At 36.7% G+C, this 17,808-nt stretch overlaps 1 protein-coding gene across 1 annotated transcript; it reads right to left on the reverse strand.

The window, feature by feature from the left end:
* LOC134746827 (solute carrier family 25 member 16-like) lies at positions 1–16,629 on the reverse strand. Its single transcript, XM_063681393.1, has 7 exons — positions 16,518–16,629; positions 16,094–16,330; positions 15,170–15,396; positions 6,462–6,650; positions 5,876–6,032; positions 5,107–5,248; positions 1–1,715 (listed from the first exon to the last, which is right to left on the reverse strand). The coding sequence occupies exons 2-7, from the start codon at positions 16,155–16,157 to the stop codon at positions 1,538–1,540; spliced, it is 957 nt and encodes a 318-aa protein (XP_063537463.1). The 5' UTR covers positions 16,158–16,330; positions 16,518–16,629; the 3' UTR covers positions 1–1,537.
* Positions 16,630–17,808: the final 1,179 nt, after the last annotated feature.

Raw genomic sequence — 17,808 nt, forward strand, 5'->3', positions numbered from 1 at the left:
TACGGAACCCTTCGTGCGCGAGTTCTACTCGCACTTATGTTGTGACAAGAAAAGTGCAAACATACGAGTATCTTATACTATTAAAGCTACATATGAGCTCAATACTATTTACTTATCATGCTCAAATTATCCTCCTAAGGCCCATCTTGAATTAGAAATCAATAATGAAGAAAATATGACTGAATTTCTTTTGTTTTGATATCAAACGAAACAAAACATGCTAATCAGTTGCGAATGAAAATGAGCAGATTAAATCACATTAGAGGAATTAGTACTATTTGTATTACCCCTCGTATGCTTAGACACGGATCCGTGCGCGGGAAAGGGAATTTATTGTGTCAAGGTCACTTTTTCAATGATCAGATTTGACAAGCCGCATACGAAAATTTAACTAGAAGTTTAGTATGTTATGTCACGGTTTACCAGGATTTTTATTCGTTAAATTATTACCGCAATAACAGATACCTATCTGCGACGAAACCTCTGAAGTATGAATATAAGAAACTGTAGTTTATGGTGTAATACTTATACTTAACAAGATTTTAGAACAATACTGCCGCATGACACATCAGTGGCAGTATTCTGGTGCAGTGTTTCATAGAAAAAAATCGCAATCTTTCACAACTGATTGCGATTTTTTTACAGAGTAAATGCCCTAGTAATGAAAATTATTTGTACTACAGAAATAATCGACTACTTCATGTCGCGGTGTAATAAAACAGAGCTATTTAATAGCGGAGATTAAACTTAAGTCTAAAATAAATAAACACTGAAATATTTTATAAGTCGAATTGACGTTTCTTTCGCTTAGCCTAATTAAGTAATGTCTTTACAAAACTGTCTTTATCATTGTTTTCTTAATTTTAGGCGAGATTAAATTGAATTTAACCTGCCATATTTTAACAATATGTTGATGGTTCAGTCTCAATCTTACAAAATGACAAAAGCGCTAATGTCTCTGTCGATAATTCTTCAATTTTCATGTTACTTTAAAAACAAGAGAGTAATATAAAAGTGAAAGGAGCGTAAACACTTTTTTTACAAGCACAAACATGTCCAGTGTATGTGGGCCGAAAATTCAAAACAATCACCAACAGAAACATTAGGGTCCGATCCTCTCCAATTTTGTGTATGACTGTAGCGCCGCTCCAGCAAATAATGGGACACAATAGCTATCTGCAGCTGTCAAATATTATGAAGATGTCCCATGAGAGTTCGCGTTTTCTCCAAGTTTTTGCCGGTCGTGTATCCCCTACGAACTTCGCACATAGCGAAATAAATAATAGAGGACTCCACAGTGGCAAGCGACCGGCGCGGCGTTGCAGCGTTGCGTGTCCAAGGTGTGAGTTGTGTGAATTGAGACATATAGTTTGGCAAGCCATTTTCGTCAGTAGAAAAAAGGGACAAATTTAAAAAATGTATGCGCGAAGTTGTTCTTCCAACGAAAATTTGAATTTCGCGACTTTTCTACTGACAGAGTATATGATTGCATGCATGTGCCGTCGGTCGCCTCCGTTCAAGCGTCCACTGAGTACCCTTACGCGACTTTCATGCCAGTGTCGAGTTGCAGCAGTTGTTTCATGAGCTCGTATGTTGAGAAGGAGGTGGCGACCATGGGTATGGCGCGGATGTAGTTGATGCTCATCCCGCGGTAGAGCCCCTTCGCGATGCCGTTCTCGCGGTAGATGAGCGTTAGCGTTCGTATCATGCCGGTGCTGAGAAATGCCAGGTAAAAGTAAGTTTTTTTATTAATAAAAAATTGTGTCGTTATCAAGTAAAAGGTACCACATTGTCGCTTACCTTGAGGGTGAAACTTGGTTGCATCTCTTTACGAATAACCTGTCAGAGCGTCCTTGTGGTAAGCGAAAATGTGGTACCTTTTACTTGAGAACGACACATTTATTGGTTCATGGGTGAATCAACTGTTTTTTGTCACTCGATGCCATGACTATGTTCCCCTGGGCCACTGTTATAACCCCGGATTTATGTTATTTAAGTAAATGTTTTTATAGTAGTTATGAGCCCTTTCCACAACGGATCATCTGGATTGTTTGTAGAACTCGCATGCCATTTCGAACGTACCTACACTGACATTAGAATGATGTTATTTAGTTATTGTGCATCTTGCTCGCTTCAATACATGTACGGGCAAGTATAAGTGAAATGAACAATAACTGAATGCCATCATTTAGAAAGAAGAAGAAAAAGCATTTATTAGCACAACATAACAAGACTAAAACTAGAAATAATTAAACAGAATGAGGTTGCGCTAAATGGTCCTTACTCAGCTTGGTGTCACGGTGTGAGCCAACATGGCACACTCCGCGACGCTGATTTTCAGTAAGGCCCAGTAGATTTAGATGTCAATGTACGTTTGAATTGACCTGCTCATTTCTTCTAGTCAGACCAAGCTAACTTGGCAGCGATGTTGATAGCACAGTGTGCAAGTGTTATTTTAAAGGTCATAATTTCATAGAAGTTTGACGTTTTTAAGTGTTATTTTAAACGTCTATTAAATTATGAAGTTTAAAATAACACTTGCACAGTCTGTGCTATCAAAATAGCAGCAGAATTAGCTTGGCCTGGCTCTAACAATCTGTGTTACTGTGGTATCTGGTTGACGGGACAGAATAACAACAAGAAATAATTGATCCACCTATAGGTAAGCTTTTATCGCCGACTGTACCTACTTTTCCAGTACAGTTCGTTTTCTTTAGCATTAAAAATAAGGTAAACAATCTTGACGTGTCTTTTTATTGAAAAATATTAAAAAACGCTTTAAAAAAATTGTTTATATTATTTATGAAAGCAAAAGATCGTATATGATTTATTTTATTTATTTATTTATTTAAACTTTATTGCACAAGCAAAGAAAAATGTACAAATGGCGGACTTAATGCCAAAAGGCATTCTCTACCAGTCAACCATTAGGTCAAACAGAGACATAAATGTTGGTGCAGGATAGATTCACAAATTATAACGAGAAATAGAACCAAAAAAAAGTCAAATATTATGTATATATATATATATATATATATAAACATAATAACGTAAACTAACAAAATTATGATTAAATACTAATACTTTTATGATATACAAAAGATAAACTAACTAACTAACAAATTAATAATTGTAACATATTTGCTGTGACTTATTTTTCAAGCGATTTTTAATAAAAACACACGTCAAGTCTAAAATAAATATATATTCACCAGGAATCGAACCTGAACTCGTTAAATTGATAAAGGTCACAACAACCATAGTGATTGATAAATGCAATCAAATAATGTAAGTCCGTAGTAAACTTGAAACTGATTACAACAAATATTGGGTCAAGATCACGCGACGTTAAGATTTGGTTAGTTTGCGTTGAAAGATAGATAAGACATTAGTGTCATAAAATGATAGTTAATAGTACAATAAATAATAATAAAAATAGTGTAACCCACCTTCTATATTGTTGCCAACACCATGTGCAAGTCATGCAATCATACATAAAATATTTCATTAATACATTTCACCACTACCACTCAGTGCTATAGCTAAAGTAAGGACAAGCGCGAAGAATAGGGAATATTACTGCAACGTTCTGCCGCCAGAGTGCAGCACTAGTGCACATCCTAAACCATTGAGTAACTTATACATACTATGCCTTAAACAGTTTTTTGACAAGTTTTCACTATGACATTGATGCATCAAGGCGGTTTGTTTACAGGTGGCCTACCGCGAAACGCGAAAATCTAAAGTTCGTTATCTGCCTCTCTATCAATCGAATATGCAAGAGTGATAGAGGCAGAAACCGAACTTTTGATATTCATGTTTCGCGGCAGGCCCTGTGATTGTACTAGTGACGCCCTTTACGCAGTTTTCCGTAATATTCCCTATTTCGTACACTGACCCGCCATTTCCTAATCTCTATCGCACGCGCATAATTAAATATAATAATATAATATGCGCATAATTAATATTGCTGTCCCACTCGCACAGTATATAGCCGCCAGCATCATCGGCAGGACGGAAATATATAATATATGTGCATGCGACAGAAATAGGAAATGGCGGGTGCATGTACGAAATGCTTCACGCTTAGCATCCTTTCTTTAATAAAGAATATAAAGATACATGTGCAAATATAAACAAATGTTAGGATATAGTTTATGTCCTTTGCAACGGCGGGTACATAATACGTTGGTATATTCCCATTTGTCCCCGCCCCACGACGCGACAGGGGCAGGCACAAATGGGACTGGACTCCTGTTCCTTACTGAACATCATGTTGACGATTTAAGTTTTTATATACTGGAAACTGGTGTTAGTAAATAACTAATATTTTAGAATTTCGCATAACAGTAAAATTAATTTATAATAAGATGCTCGTAACCGCCTACTTCGCACCGCAATGTGAATTAGTCACAGAAATGTTAGTTAGTACTGTATATATATTTATGCCCTTGACTGTACCTACCTAGGTTACAATACAATTTAAAACAGAGCAGGAAATTAATAAAATAGAGAGCAGTAATTAAACAATAATGTTTCAATTGGATCTATCGGTAAATTTGTTTTGGGGTCATCAGGAATGTACGTGGTAACCAATGTAACTCATTGTCAAATGTTAAGAGCATAACATTGGGGAAGGCAATCAAAGCTTTTTAAAGATGGCGACAGCATAGGCTTTCCCATTTTCTAGTTTTGTTTTATGAGATTTGGCTTTAAAACAAAATAAAACAAATAAACTTTGTAAAACAGGTATTATTCCCTAGCGTCCTTAACGTTCAGAAATAGTTGAGTTAAATTTTGAAAAGCTCACTCAAACCGACATCAATTCGTAGCTAAACTCCTACAGAATCGGCAATGAAACCACTGCGACCTTAAAAGTTTCCGACCGTATATAGGTGGTTGGCAAGCAAATTGGTCCAAGATTACGGTGAACGCACCATATCGGAAGCTTGGCAGCCAGCCGTGTATTGGTTTATTCGGTGTATTTCCATTTGTTGCCGTCGGGCACAGATGCATTCATATGAATGATTTCCATCTGTCCCCGCCTCCGGCGGTCACGTGGGGCGAGGACAAATGGGAATACACCCTTTATCCTGGCGGACTTACCCGAACTGAGCGGTGGCCGGGTCCATGCAGGCCAGCTGCATGCGTCGCCGCGTGACGTCGAGCGGGTACGACACGCTCTGAGCCACCGCGCCGGCCAGACCGCCGCACACCAGCTTGCCGGGCACCGTTAGTACTAGGCCGCCTGAAAACAACAAGCGCTAATAACTAAATGTCTAATAAATGTTATAGGACATTCTTACACAGATTGACACAGTAAGCTCAAGAAGACTTGTGTTGTGGGTACTCGGACAACGATATATATAATATACAAATACATAAATACATAGAAAACATCCAAGACTCGGGAACAAATATCTGTGCTCATCACACAAATAAATGTCCTTACAGGGGTTCGAACCCGGGTCCATCGGCTTTACAGGCACTCACTACCCACAGTACCCACTAGGCCAGATGGTTCGTCTGTTATGGGGTAATTGTGCAAAGAATAGTCCAGGGTTAGCAAGCCGCGACTCGCTCACTTGCGACATAAAGAAGTGAGCCGATATCATGCAGAAGAATACGAGGGACTCAAAACGGCGTAAGGGATTATGTACTCTGCTTCAGTCGTGGATAACGCCACATTTTATAAACATATTTGGAAATAATTGCTTGTAGTGACAAGACACACGTTGGCACATCGAAACACAGAACTTGAGAGACTTGAAGCTACGGCTAAGTCTAGTACGGCTTCAACTTCTACTTTAGTCGTTATTAGCACATGTACTCTGCGTCAGTAGTGATTAACGCCACATTTTTGTTTTTGACTTACCAGTGTTCCTCTCGCACTTGCGACACAGTGACGTGGGTAGATACTTCATGCAGAAGAACTTCAGGTACTCGAAGCAGTAGAAGCTGAAGCCGGCGTAGGGCACCATCCCGCAGAGCGTCGGCACGAAGCCGCGGTATAGCGCGCGGATACCGCCCTCCTGGTAAACGGAAACACATGATTAAAATAGTATTTTGTGCAACAGGTACATAATAAGGGTTCTTAAAATTCAAGGGCCGGAATTACAAAACGAAACGAATTTGAGTTTTGTAAAGACAGGCCCGAGAATTTTAAGACCTAATTATGTACACAAATGTGCACAATCCTTGAATATATAATATAATGTATAATAGATGAAGCCGCACAGTTCTGATATGCCGATCACGTGTTTGAAGAGTTGAAAGGGTAGGTATCCCACAAGCAAAAGTTACAATTACCCGTTACTCTTAAAGGTGGCTTCTGTTCTGAAGTAAGTTGGATGAAAGACCTGTGATAATCTTGGGGAGGCATATACATACGTCACGTCCGTTCGCTGATAATTACAGGTCATGTGAGTCTTCTCGAACCATAACCATAGCGTCAAACTAACCGTGCGGAGCATGGTGGTGGCGGCGTGCGCGATGCCCGTGTAGCGATGTTCGCCCGTCACCTGGAACGCGAGGCGCGCCCGTATCGTGTCGAGGGGGTAGGTGAGCGTGACGGCGGTGACGCCGGCGCCGGCGCCCGCCACGAACTTGTCGCCGTGCCGGACCATCGGGATGCTTAGACCGCTTAGATACTGAAAACGGAAATGGATGTGGTCACGGAACTGAGTAACAGCAGAGAGAAGTAAATTGAAAACCTCCATACACCACCGCGGCCCCATATACCTACTTAAATAGGTTAAATATGTTATTAGCATAGCATCAAACTTGTTGCCCGCCGCTTACAATTTAATTTTTAGACCTATTACTTCAATACATCATTGTCATTCATTATGTATCAAAATGTACTAAAAGGACGGTAAGATCTCGAGTCGTCGAATAAGAAACATCAATCTCAAATGATGTTAATAAGAAAATTAAAGATTTGCATTTTATTCATATTTTGGTCGTTAATTCGTTAAAATACGACAATGATGGGCTACATTGGAGGCTATCTTTATGCATGAACATTATCCATTTTAACGGACAGGGCTCGCCAAACCGGAGACCCTGCAAGGAGGTTAGTGGGCCAGACTCGAGAACGTATACGTGAGAATCGCGATATACCTAACATGAGTGTGATGACTTCTTATCAACCGAAATGTATGAAATAGCCTTTTTCTGCGATATCAGAATGGTCCCATAGTAAAAGTTGTTCAGTATAAAATTACCTCCCTAATTACCTGGTTTTAATAATTCTTCCTGGTCTTAACAGTCTTAATTATTTGGTTTTCAAATTAAATATACATATTTACTATTTAGTGACAGATTGATATTCATTTATCTGGGTTCTACGGCATACGTTACATATTAGTAGTTATTAATTGAATTTTATGTATTAAGGCGGTTCCCTGAGCCAGAAGGCGAAAAATCTCCTTATATGATCCTGTTTTTCTAAGAGGCGTAGATATTCGTAGACGTGGAAAAAATATATGTAGTTCTTGACTATATTATCTTTAATATCATAGCTTCCGATACACGAATTATGACACTTCGCTCGATACAATTAATCATAGATTAGTATATGTTATTTGCAATTAATTCCCAAAGTAACCTCTAACTCGGACTTTTAATCCAACTTTACTCGGTTATTTATTATGTGATACTATAAATAAAAAAAGAAGAAAAAACAATCTTAACTTAAGTAATAATTTCATAGCTTTCGAATTTCGATATTGTAGGGTAACGTTTTTAAAATAAATAAAAATCGACAAAATTCGATCATAATTGACACTTGGCGCGCATGATCTTTACCATTCTTTCTTGCGAAATGTGACAGAGACAGCGGCAAACCGACGGAATGGCCTGAAGTCTTAGCTTCATATATGTAGGTAAGGGTCATATTCATTTGTCAAATATCAATTAAAACGTTGCTCCGACTATAATAGTACCTAAATTACCTAATGTTGTTAACGTCGCACGAGACTCAAGTCTCGCGACCAGTGACGTCACCCGCAGGAATTCGACCAACGGAACATAGCTGTCTCGGTGGCCCTCTTCGTCGATTTTTAATTTCTAATGACCCAAAAACCACCATGGACCATGAGTGAACCGGTTCGGGACATATTAAGGACTTTTTGAAGAGAGAACTCAAGAGCTATTCGCTTGATCTATTTAATCCTTAACAACAAATAGGTAAAGAGATGCTCTATATTTAAATTCCGTAGTAAAACTTATTTAAAAAAAAAACTAGTAAGTATGATACATCTACTGACAATATACGTTCAATTATTAATTATAAACTGCATAAGTATAAAACAAAAGCCGTCTTTATTTATTTACTTTAGTGCTGCTAATTGTTTTGACTGAACGTTCAGCTCGTTGTTATGACATGACGTAGAAAACAACATACAAGCTAGCAAAGGTCATGGTGGCGGGTTCAATGGACTGCAAAATGGCGAACGCTTTCAAGTGGCCTGATTGTCATGATACGAGTAAGTTGGCTGTTAACCAGACACAAAGACTGTTAAAAGTACCTACAAGTGTCGTATCCCCACGTAGATGGATCTTAAGGGTTCATCCATTAATTACGTAACACGAATTTGACGATTTGACGACACGAAATCATATATCGACAAGTGCCCTTCGCACGTAGAGTACCTACTTATATCTAAGGAAATCGGAAGCTATTTTAAAGGAGAACTTTGGACGGAACTCCGCGTTTCTTGGCAATGCCATCGTGGTGTATATATTGAATGACAAATTATTTTTAAACGCGAATACATGATTATAGATAACGCTATCCACAATCTCTTTGTACTAAAGTATACGAAATCTTTACTTAAAAAAAAAATGAAAAACAACTTCATCGCTTTTTTAATAGGGTTATTTAAAACCCAAAAGGCGTTGCGAGAGATTATAATGCTCATGTATATAATAACAATGGAATTCGTATTGCATAGTCGGGTGAACTGCGATTATCATTAAGGAATTGCGAGCTCAAGGATAGCATTAGCAAACTCCTATCACGTGTTTGCACATTTGGAAATTTGGAACTTAACGTGTGTGTATTAGGGTCGCTTTTCTTACGGTTTCCGAAGATGATATACTCGATAAATAATAAACTGGACGCAAAGCGTGACAAAAAAACGTCTGTCATTAAAAGAGATGGTGAGGTGTGGATGCGGATGTGACGGCACTGTCTGGGACTAAAAATATTTTCCCATAAACATTGGAAATGAATTTTGTTGTACCATTTGTACCTACCTATTACACTACGTACGTATACCTATAGTATAAGTACGTAATTGAAAATAGCAAAAATGCACTAAGTAGTGCTAGTACATATATATCGACATCGACTTTTAGAATACATATGTAAGATTTGTGACTTTTTGAACCAAAAGGTACCACATTGTCGCTTGTCGATAAAGTTGATTTCAAATTGAAGCTGTATGAAAATAGGGCCTTATTCACAACCGACAATAAGTACCCTTTTGGTTGAGAATGGCACATTTATTTGTCCTCGACAATTGAAAAGTTACAGTACATTATTGTTCTCGTCTAACCGGAGTACCTGGTATCTATATATTAATCAATTCAGGTAGCCTTAAATATTTCAGGTGCAGGCAGTTTAATATAAATTCCTTCGTGTAACAAAAGTAAATGAGCTGGCATCGCAACGTAAGCACCGCCAGCCACCCTAAAAAGAAAAGGGGCCTTCCAAGGAACGACATCTAATGATTTAATTGCGTATTGCGCATGCATGGGTGTCGCGTGCTCATCGCCGATGGGCATCGAGTCACTTTCATTTCATGCGCTTTCGATTTCGCCAAACAAATCGTGCTCCGTCAAACCTCGTAACGGCCACCATAAAACATTGGGATGGCAGCATGACCACAGAGGTACGAGTATATAAACTTTTTTAGTTATTTTATGTAGGTACCTACTTTGGATTGTACAATATTACTTAAATAATAATAACCATAATATAGGTATGTACCTACTTTTATATGTAATTTGCATTCGACATCTTGTAGTACTGGCTGCCTTCCTGCCTAACCTAGGTTCGACCCGTGGAGATTCGGGAGACATCGTAAGTAAAGGTAAAGTTGGTGCATTCTTATACTATTGCCAGTTAGGATTTTCAGTTAATCAGTCAGCCCTTATTGGAGTTAGGTTTTGCAGGTTCATATAAAATAAATAAATAATTCTACAAAGTATTGTGAGTATCTGTAAACGTGGATATTAGTAGGTGTCTACTAGTTGTTAAGTATACGTGCCGTAACTGCAAAACACTAGTCTTCGGCGCACCTCGAGAACCTCCTTGCAGCCTACATTACTACGCAAATAGCAGGAAGCCTATTTTTTTTTGATATATTCTTCGGTTAAATACAAGACTAAAATTTGTTAATTACATTTAATGTACAACCAACACCAATTGTTGACGAACATACAGATTTAAAAATTAAATTAAGGTTGATTGATATACGGAATATCCGACATAAAAGTCATTTATGTCGGATATTCCGTAATCTGTATGAATGTGCCACGCCTAGATATAGAAAATTGTTATGTATTCAAATGAAAATACGTGTTGCCCGCCTACAAGTGACTGTCACACATCCTCAAACCAAGGATATGTTTTATTATGTTTAAGTATCCGTCTAAGCTAAGTCTGCACCGCCTAGGCAGCGCTACCATGACCGTCGTATCATATTTTCAAAATATTTAATCGTCAACTTAGCCATAACATCTTGCCTTGTACCATATTCTAGTAAATAAAGATATTTTGATTTTTTATTTATAGTTGTGCTTCCACACTGTTGCTGCCAAGCGCCGGCTTTGTTTAAACTCTAGAGTCTAGTCTAGTAAAACGCTACCGCAAAAATACAGATAAGAAATAGTCGATTAATTCAATTGTCTACATCAATCGACATATACATTGTTTTATATCCTCCCTCTTATCTATATTATACACTTAAGTGCTCGTTACGTATTCTTCTTTCGATACTTTTTATTTATTTATTTTTATTTATTGCATTTCACATGTACATTACAGGTTTTACAAGTACTTAAGAGTATAGGTAGGTACACAAATGACACATGAAACCCAGATGGGCGCAGCAATGTAGGTAGATAGCTAAACAATATTAATCGTTTCATTATACAATTAGGTACATTGTTATTATCGCACCGAGACACAGGTACACAAACAAATATGAGCAGATACACTGGCACATACTTTCTTCAATATGTCCCCTAAAGACCGGTAATTTGAGTTGGTAATATTTACACAAATAATACGATACTGCCTCTCTATTTTGGCCTATATAAAAAACTGAATTATACAGATGCAACTCGAATACCTACTGAAGTCTGAAGTAAACATAACAAAGTAAAGTAGAGAATTGCAAAGATATCAGGTCCAGTACTGTTCACACGCAATTCGCAATAACGGTCGCCCTCCGACCGTGACCGAATACGGCCGTCCGGTGTTTAAACACAACTTTGTTTGTATTTAAAATTTAACGCTCAACCCTATTCTCTACACAATTAAGTTCAAAGTGCAATGGTAATTTTTTTCGGTTTGAGGTTTAGAATACCTGTTTGCACGAACACCGGAGTATCTGATTAGAACTTTATTTTAATGAACATTAGGTGTTAATTACACTGTTTGGTAAGATGTAGCAGTACAAACAAGGATGCGTTGGTTGTCTTACATACCCCGGCCACATACTCGACTACCCCGGCCACATATTTCCGTCGCTACTACTTACGTCCTATGCCACTCGTCGAGTATGTGGCCGAAGTAGACGAGTGGCATGGGAAGTTGCGAGGGAAGTAGGCAGAGCCGTAGTGTGGCCGCGATACTCGTCATCGGCCGCCATACTGCCCTGCATACTTCCCTCACTACTTCTCATACCACTCGTCTAGTGTGTGGCCGGGGTAACAAAAGTATTACGAAAGGGTTAACAGAAGTATTAAGAATAAGGACCTAAAACAGTGTTTTGGCATTAAATGAGCCAATTCAACTCAATTAGGTACAGTCAAGGGCATGAATATATATACATTCCCAAAGTTTCAAAAATATGTGTACGCTCTTTTTACACCTTAGAGTTTAGACAATAATGTCGTGTTCACATATTTTTGAGCCATTTGTCTGGATTCATATTTTTGCCTTCGACTGTACAAAGTAGTGTCCGACCGAGGTATCGGTTTCGGCAGGTTTCGGCCGAAGGTTCGCTTTCGGCCGAAACCAGAGCATAACCGAACCTTCGTTTTGGCAAAACAATTGGTTTCGTTCGGTCGCTAACTAAAATGAACAGCCTTTAGTGAACCTTATGTGTTTGCAATAAAAATTACGAATCATCAGTTAAGTTTCATTAGGTACCCCGTACCTATGTACGACTGTAATCTGTGACAGTGTTTCACAGATAGAGAGGGGTAAGGTGCAAAGATAGAGAGAGGTAAGGTGCAAAGATAGAGAGGGGTAAGGTGCAATGATAGACAGGGGTAAGGTGCAAATGTCCAAAAGTGTATCCAAACATATCTTTGACGTCTACTGTACTCTATCTGTATGTATGTACTTAATTATGAATAACACTTCAAGTACCTATACGTTTTTTAGAATAATAATGGAACATTTGTTATTGACTGTAGAATATTAATTTATAAATTATAATGTATCTACGTACTTACTTTATTAGCTAATAATAACTTTATTGGTCATACTACGCTACCAGAATATTTTTATTAAGAAAGAATTATACTGATTAATTGATTATCATTTGCCTTTTATATTATGAAAAACCACGCACTTACTATTAATTTTTCGAGAGCATCTCGCCGAGAGTTTCGGCACCGCTCCGATCCAATCGGAGAAGCGCGAGACGAGACGAGGAAGAGCTGGACGAGTAGGGAGCAGCATGTACACACTCGTTCTCAGCCTGTCTCGGGGTGTTTCGACGATTGTGTACAGCCCGCATTAGGTTTATTATTATGGAATCGTACATACACTTAAATCAAAAATATAACGCTCCAGTAGCTTGCAGGTGCAAAAGGAGCAAAACGGTTTTTTTTTGTTTTTCTGTCTGTGTAAGAACCATCCAGCAGGTCTCAAAATAAGTTGGTGCAGGTTATCCCCTCGAAACTAAAACTACATTCAAAAAGTCCTAACTCGATGGCAATAAAAATATTCAATAAAATTAGTAACAAAATAAATAACACCAACTCTGACAATGAATTCTTTAAAAACTTAAAAGATCACCTGATTAAAAAAGCTTATTATACATTAAATGATTTTTTTCACGATCAATAATTATAATTAATAAAGTACCCATATAATAATACTTATATTATATAACCTTGTGCAAAAAACTCGTTCTCCTCTTGAATAAACTGTTTACTGTGCCCTACAGGGTGTCATGTTGTACACAATTCTATGTTAAGTATAGGTTAAGATACAATGTGATATGCAATAAAGAATATGAGTACATATGGGTAACCTTAAAATAGTATCATATTTTGAAACCTGAAAACACCATTTTAAAAGGTAGGTTTCGGTGCGTAAGTACTTTAAAGACGTATACCTACATATGCTATTTATGCATCTATAAGAAAACCAAACATAAGTTGGTATTATTATCCGTTTCTGTTTGCATCCATATCCTGTTTATTCAGAATACAAACGGGAGATTATCTCCCGACGAACAACAATGTTATCAATTCAGATAACTGAGATGAGAATACCAAAGATATTGCCGAAGGAGAGTTTTGTTTAAGACTACATATTTACCATAATATGTATGTACTTAATTGTTAGCATTGCGATACAGCGGGGAAATGCCGCCAGCATCCTTGGTACTATGCCTCAAGGGCCTATTTTAGATTTAAGCTAGTTATTAATTTCGTTTACGTAGTACCACTGTATATAGGTATATCTTGTATGTAAATAATTGTTACCTACTTTTGAATAGATTTCGATATTTAGAATGTGTTAGGTACCTAAGTATTAAATTTATCGAGCAAGCGCGAAGCGTCTCCATTTATTTTCAGCTTAAGCAAAAAATGCTTTCGTATTTCTGGCTGTTTTCCTCTACAGGTCACATTTCTGCACCGATTATCGTTATTAAATTATTCGTTTAAATTATTTTAAAGTGTCGTTTAAATTATTTTATTCGCTTTATAGTTAAATAACAAGTTTTTGGAACGATAATCGTTTTTATTCATTTTATTTCTTTCCTAATCAGTTTTGGGTTACAAAATTACTAATATTTCTTACGTCAAAAATATTTCGATAAAATATTAATAATACCTATATTCGATTTGCCGATTTCGTTAAAAAAATGTGACGTCACAGGGGGAGGGGTTTGCCAAATGTGATCAAGTATGACAAGGAGGACCAATAAATTCGTGTGACGTAATTAATTGATAAACCATTTTATCGAATTTCCTGTTGATAAAATTTTGGAAAATTTTCAAAATGGCGAAACATTCACTTCACAGCGAACGTACAGCCACTAGTAAATAAAGGGCCTTATCTTTATAAGAGGAAATAATGGTCCTAAAACCCAAACTTATATAGTAGGTTGTAGGTATAATAGTTAAATAAATAAATAAATAAAAATAAAATAATCTTTAAAAAAATAGTTAAGGTTATCAACTGTCTGGAGATTGTCTGGCTTCAAGGCGTGTGCTATAAATATATGCAAATGTGAAGTTACGAATTAGCTTTCTATTATGAATTGATACTTATAGATAAAATAGATAATGCTCTACCTACAGCGTTGTGTCCGCTTTTTGTTTAGATCAAAATAAAATGGGTCGGAAGACGAAAGACAGAAAAATAACAGATAAATCTTTAGCTCACTCACATTACTGTTTATAACATAACACATCAGGTCACCATCACATGACATGTTAGTATATACTTAAATAAAGTTGTTGGTTTTTTTTTTTTTTCGTTTTAAAGTTCGTAACTTTTATGGGGCGTGATATTGTGATTTCTGATCAAACGGTAACACAAAGCAAATGGGTTTAAAGTGCATTTCTAACCAATTAAGTTAGGTTTTGGTGTAGGTTTAGTTTAGGTTTAGGGTAACCCTCAACCTAAACTGTTTCTCTCCCCCACAGTTTAGTTGGCTAAAATTTGATGCTGTGTATAATGGCTTACCTTTTTATAAATCTCGAAGCTTGTAAACTGTGTAGCGGCATATGGGAATATCCGAACCATTTGGGCTCCGTTCCCCTTGTACAGTGCTAGTAGGGACTCCTGCTTGACTATGGCCATGAGCCCGCCAATGACTCCGTGGTGCTTGTAGTGTATGGACTGGGCTTGCAGCAGGATCTTGATGCGGTCTAGAGGTGCTACGGTAGTCTTGGCACACATACCGGCGACACCTGTTGTAATATACTTGTGAAATGCTTTTGTGTCAAGTATTTTCAATTTCTGACTTTAAAAATAGATATAGTGCTTATGTTTTTAGTAATTACTTAAAAAAACTTACATTGCTTGAGTTGAAAAAATAGCTTTTAAAATAAATTTATAGTGACAGAATTACCATTTTTACATTAAATAGATTGGGAAATGATATAGACATTACAAAACACAAATATAAATTCAAAAACAAGTAACAGACACAGTAAAATGAACTTTATTATAAATGTCCATGTGTATATTTGTCCCATATACCTATTTAAACAATTAAATAAATGTGCCATTTTAATGTATTTATTTACACATTAAAATTCCTAATAAAAGAAGGAAAGTTAGGACTATGTAAATAATTATATTATTTAACCATGGTAAACAAAAATGTTTGTAATTAAATAGGGATAAGAGAAAGAGATTAATTTTATTATTTGATAAGATTAAAATTATATGCCTATAAAGTAAATCTAACTAGAATTATTCCTATTAGACATATTAACTAAATATTGTCTTAAAAGAAAAAGAAAAAAATATTGTCAGATTTTTACAGTTGATATCTTTTTCCTATATTACTTACATTCAATTTAACAAATTTTATAACTAATTACTTTCTTTTCTTAAAACAAATGGGATGGGAATCAAACGAAAAATATAAATTAAACTTACCTCCGGCCAACAAGCTCTTCATAATAAAGTCAAGATCATTTTTCTTCTCCATTGTTAGGGCCATGTTTAATTGTTATTTATCTCTACGGTAAACTTAAATTCCGTTTGTTTTGTGTACGATATTCTGCGGCTGGATACGTGTCACGGCCCGCACTAATCCATGGTGTACTCAAAATTCTTGGTTTAATTTATTAGCCACCGCCACTGGTCATTTGGCACGGGCATCGGCACTTTCACCTGCAAGCAATGAAGTATTTCTCGAAATATTCGGAATACCTTTCAACTCAGAATAACATTAAAATTCACTATGAAGTCAGTCACTAGTTAATTTGTAGCACATTAACGCAAAGAATAAAGTAATTCAAAGGGCTTCAGATGCTATCGAACTTAATATAAACTGAATTCAATAACAAACGATACATACATTCCCGTTAACGTCTTTCGGAGAAATAAAATTAAAAAATAATACTTTTCTACTTTGATTTCAATTATCGTAAGTGTGAACTTCAAAATCCGTCCGCCTTCTATTGGCTGATTAAACCACATTCCATGCAAATTGCTATGTAATCAACCAATAGCGGCAGAGTCTATAATTTTTTATAAAGTGTAAAATAGAGAACATACCTCATTTTGACGCATTGTCAAAAGTGACAGATGACAGCATAATCAGCATATGTGGTATTACACTCCGTTTTATTTACGTGTCTGAATGTGAAGCCTATAATTGATAGACTGACCACTAATAATAATAAATGAATAAATGCAAAGATAGATATAACTCCGTAATAGATGGATACAGTCTAAGGAAAAAACGTGCCTCGAAAATCACGAAAATTTGATTCTCGATCAGATGGCGCCACTAGTTTTGGCCTACACTCGTATAGAGGGCGTTGACTGTTTCGTTTGTTATTTATAATTTTAACGCATACCAGTGAAAGAACATGGGTCAAAAACATATAAAAATAATTAATGCAAATAAAAAAATCATTTATCCATATTTAAATACATTTTATCGTATTTTTGTAAATATTTATTTTTAGTTTTAAAGTGTGTCGACAGATGGCAGTGAATTTACTGGGGTTACAAAATTTACTATGACAGTACCGCTCTAGTATAAGTTACTCTATGATAAATGTTTAATAATATTACTGCAACATTATAATTCTTAATTGCGTAGAACGGAGTGGCGTGACTGGCAATAGCAGTGACATCTATTATATGTAGCTGCAACTACTGAGTTGCTTTACAGAGAAAACAAATGATTCGGGAAAACTCTCAAGAGATGGCGGAAATATCACTTTACAGGACACACGAGAAAAGGAAAAATATTTCCTTTTGGCTTGTAGACGGGGTTAGAATTTCAGGATTCGCGATGCGTATGAAGTTGTGGGAAATCAAAATTACAGACGCAATATATGCCAACTGAAACCAAATTAGATCAAGTCACCTCACAGTATGTAATTAATGGACATAGTAAATTGGCTAGGTCCAATTGATAGTAAAAATTCTTTTCAGTTTCATTGATCCCGCCCGTTTGTGAAGGTCACCTTGAGCGCGAAAGCTCAAATGGGAACAAACAAGTCCGGTGGAAGCGTCACACCACGGGGAAAGCTCCGTGCATGACGCCGCGCACGTATGGTTTACACTGATATTTAACGTCAACATACGCATTTAAACTTAGAGTTGATTTCACCATGTTACCGAATGGTTGCGCG

This window comes from Cydia strobilella, chromosome 13 (assembly GCF_947568885.1).
Source record: "Cydia strobilella chromosome 13, ilCydStro3.1, whole genome shotgun sequence".
NCBI lineage: Eukaryota > Metazoa > Arthropoda > Insecta > Lepidoptera > Tortricidae > Cydia > Cydia strobilella.

Bases quoted from the DNA above. Each gene is read 5' to 3' on its own strand.
- LOC134746827 (XM_063681393.1), bottom strand. From the start codon at position 16,157: ATGGCCCTAACAATGGAGAAGAAAAATGATCTTGACTTTATTATGAAG. The intron at 6,651-15,169 runs GTAAGCCATTAT...TTCCGTTTTCAG, and splicing joins GCTTCGAGATTTATAAAAAG to TATCTAAGCGGTCTAAGCAT. The intron at 1,716-5,106 runs GTAAGTCCGCCA...GGCATTTCTCAG, and splicing joins CCGGCCACCGCTCAGTTCGG to CACCGGCATGATACGAACGC.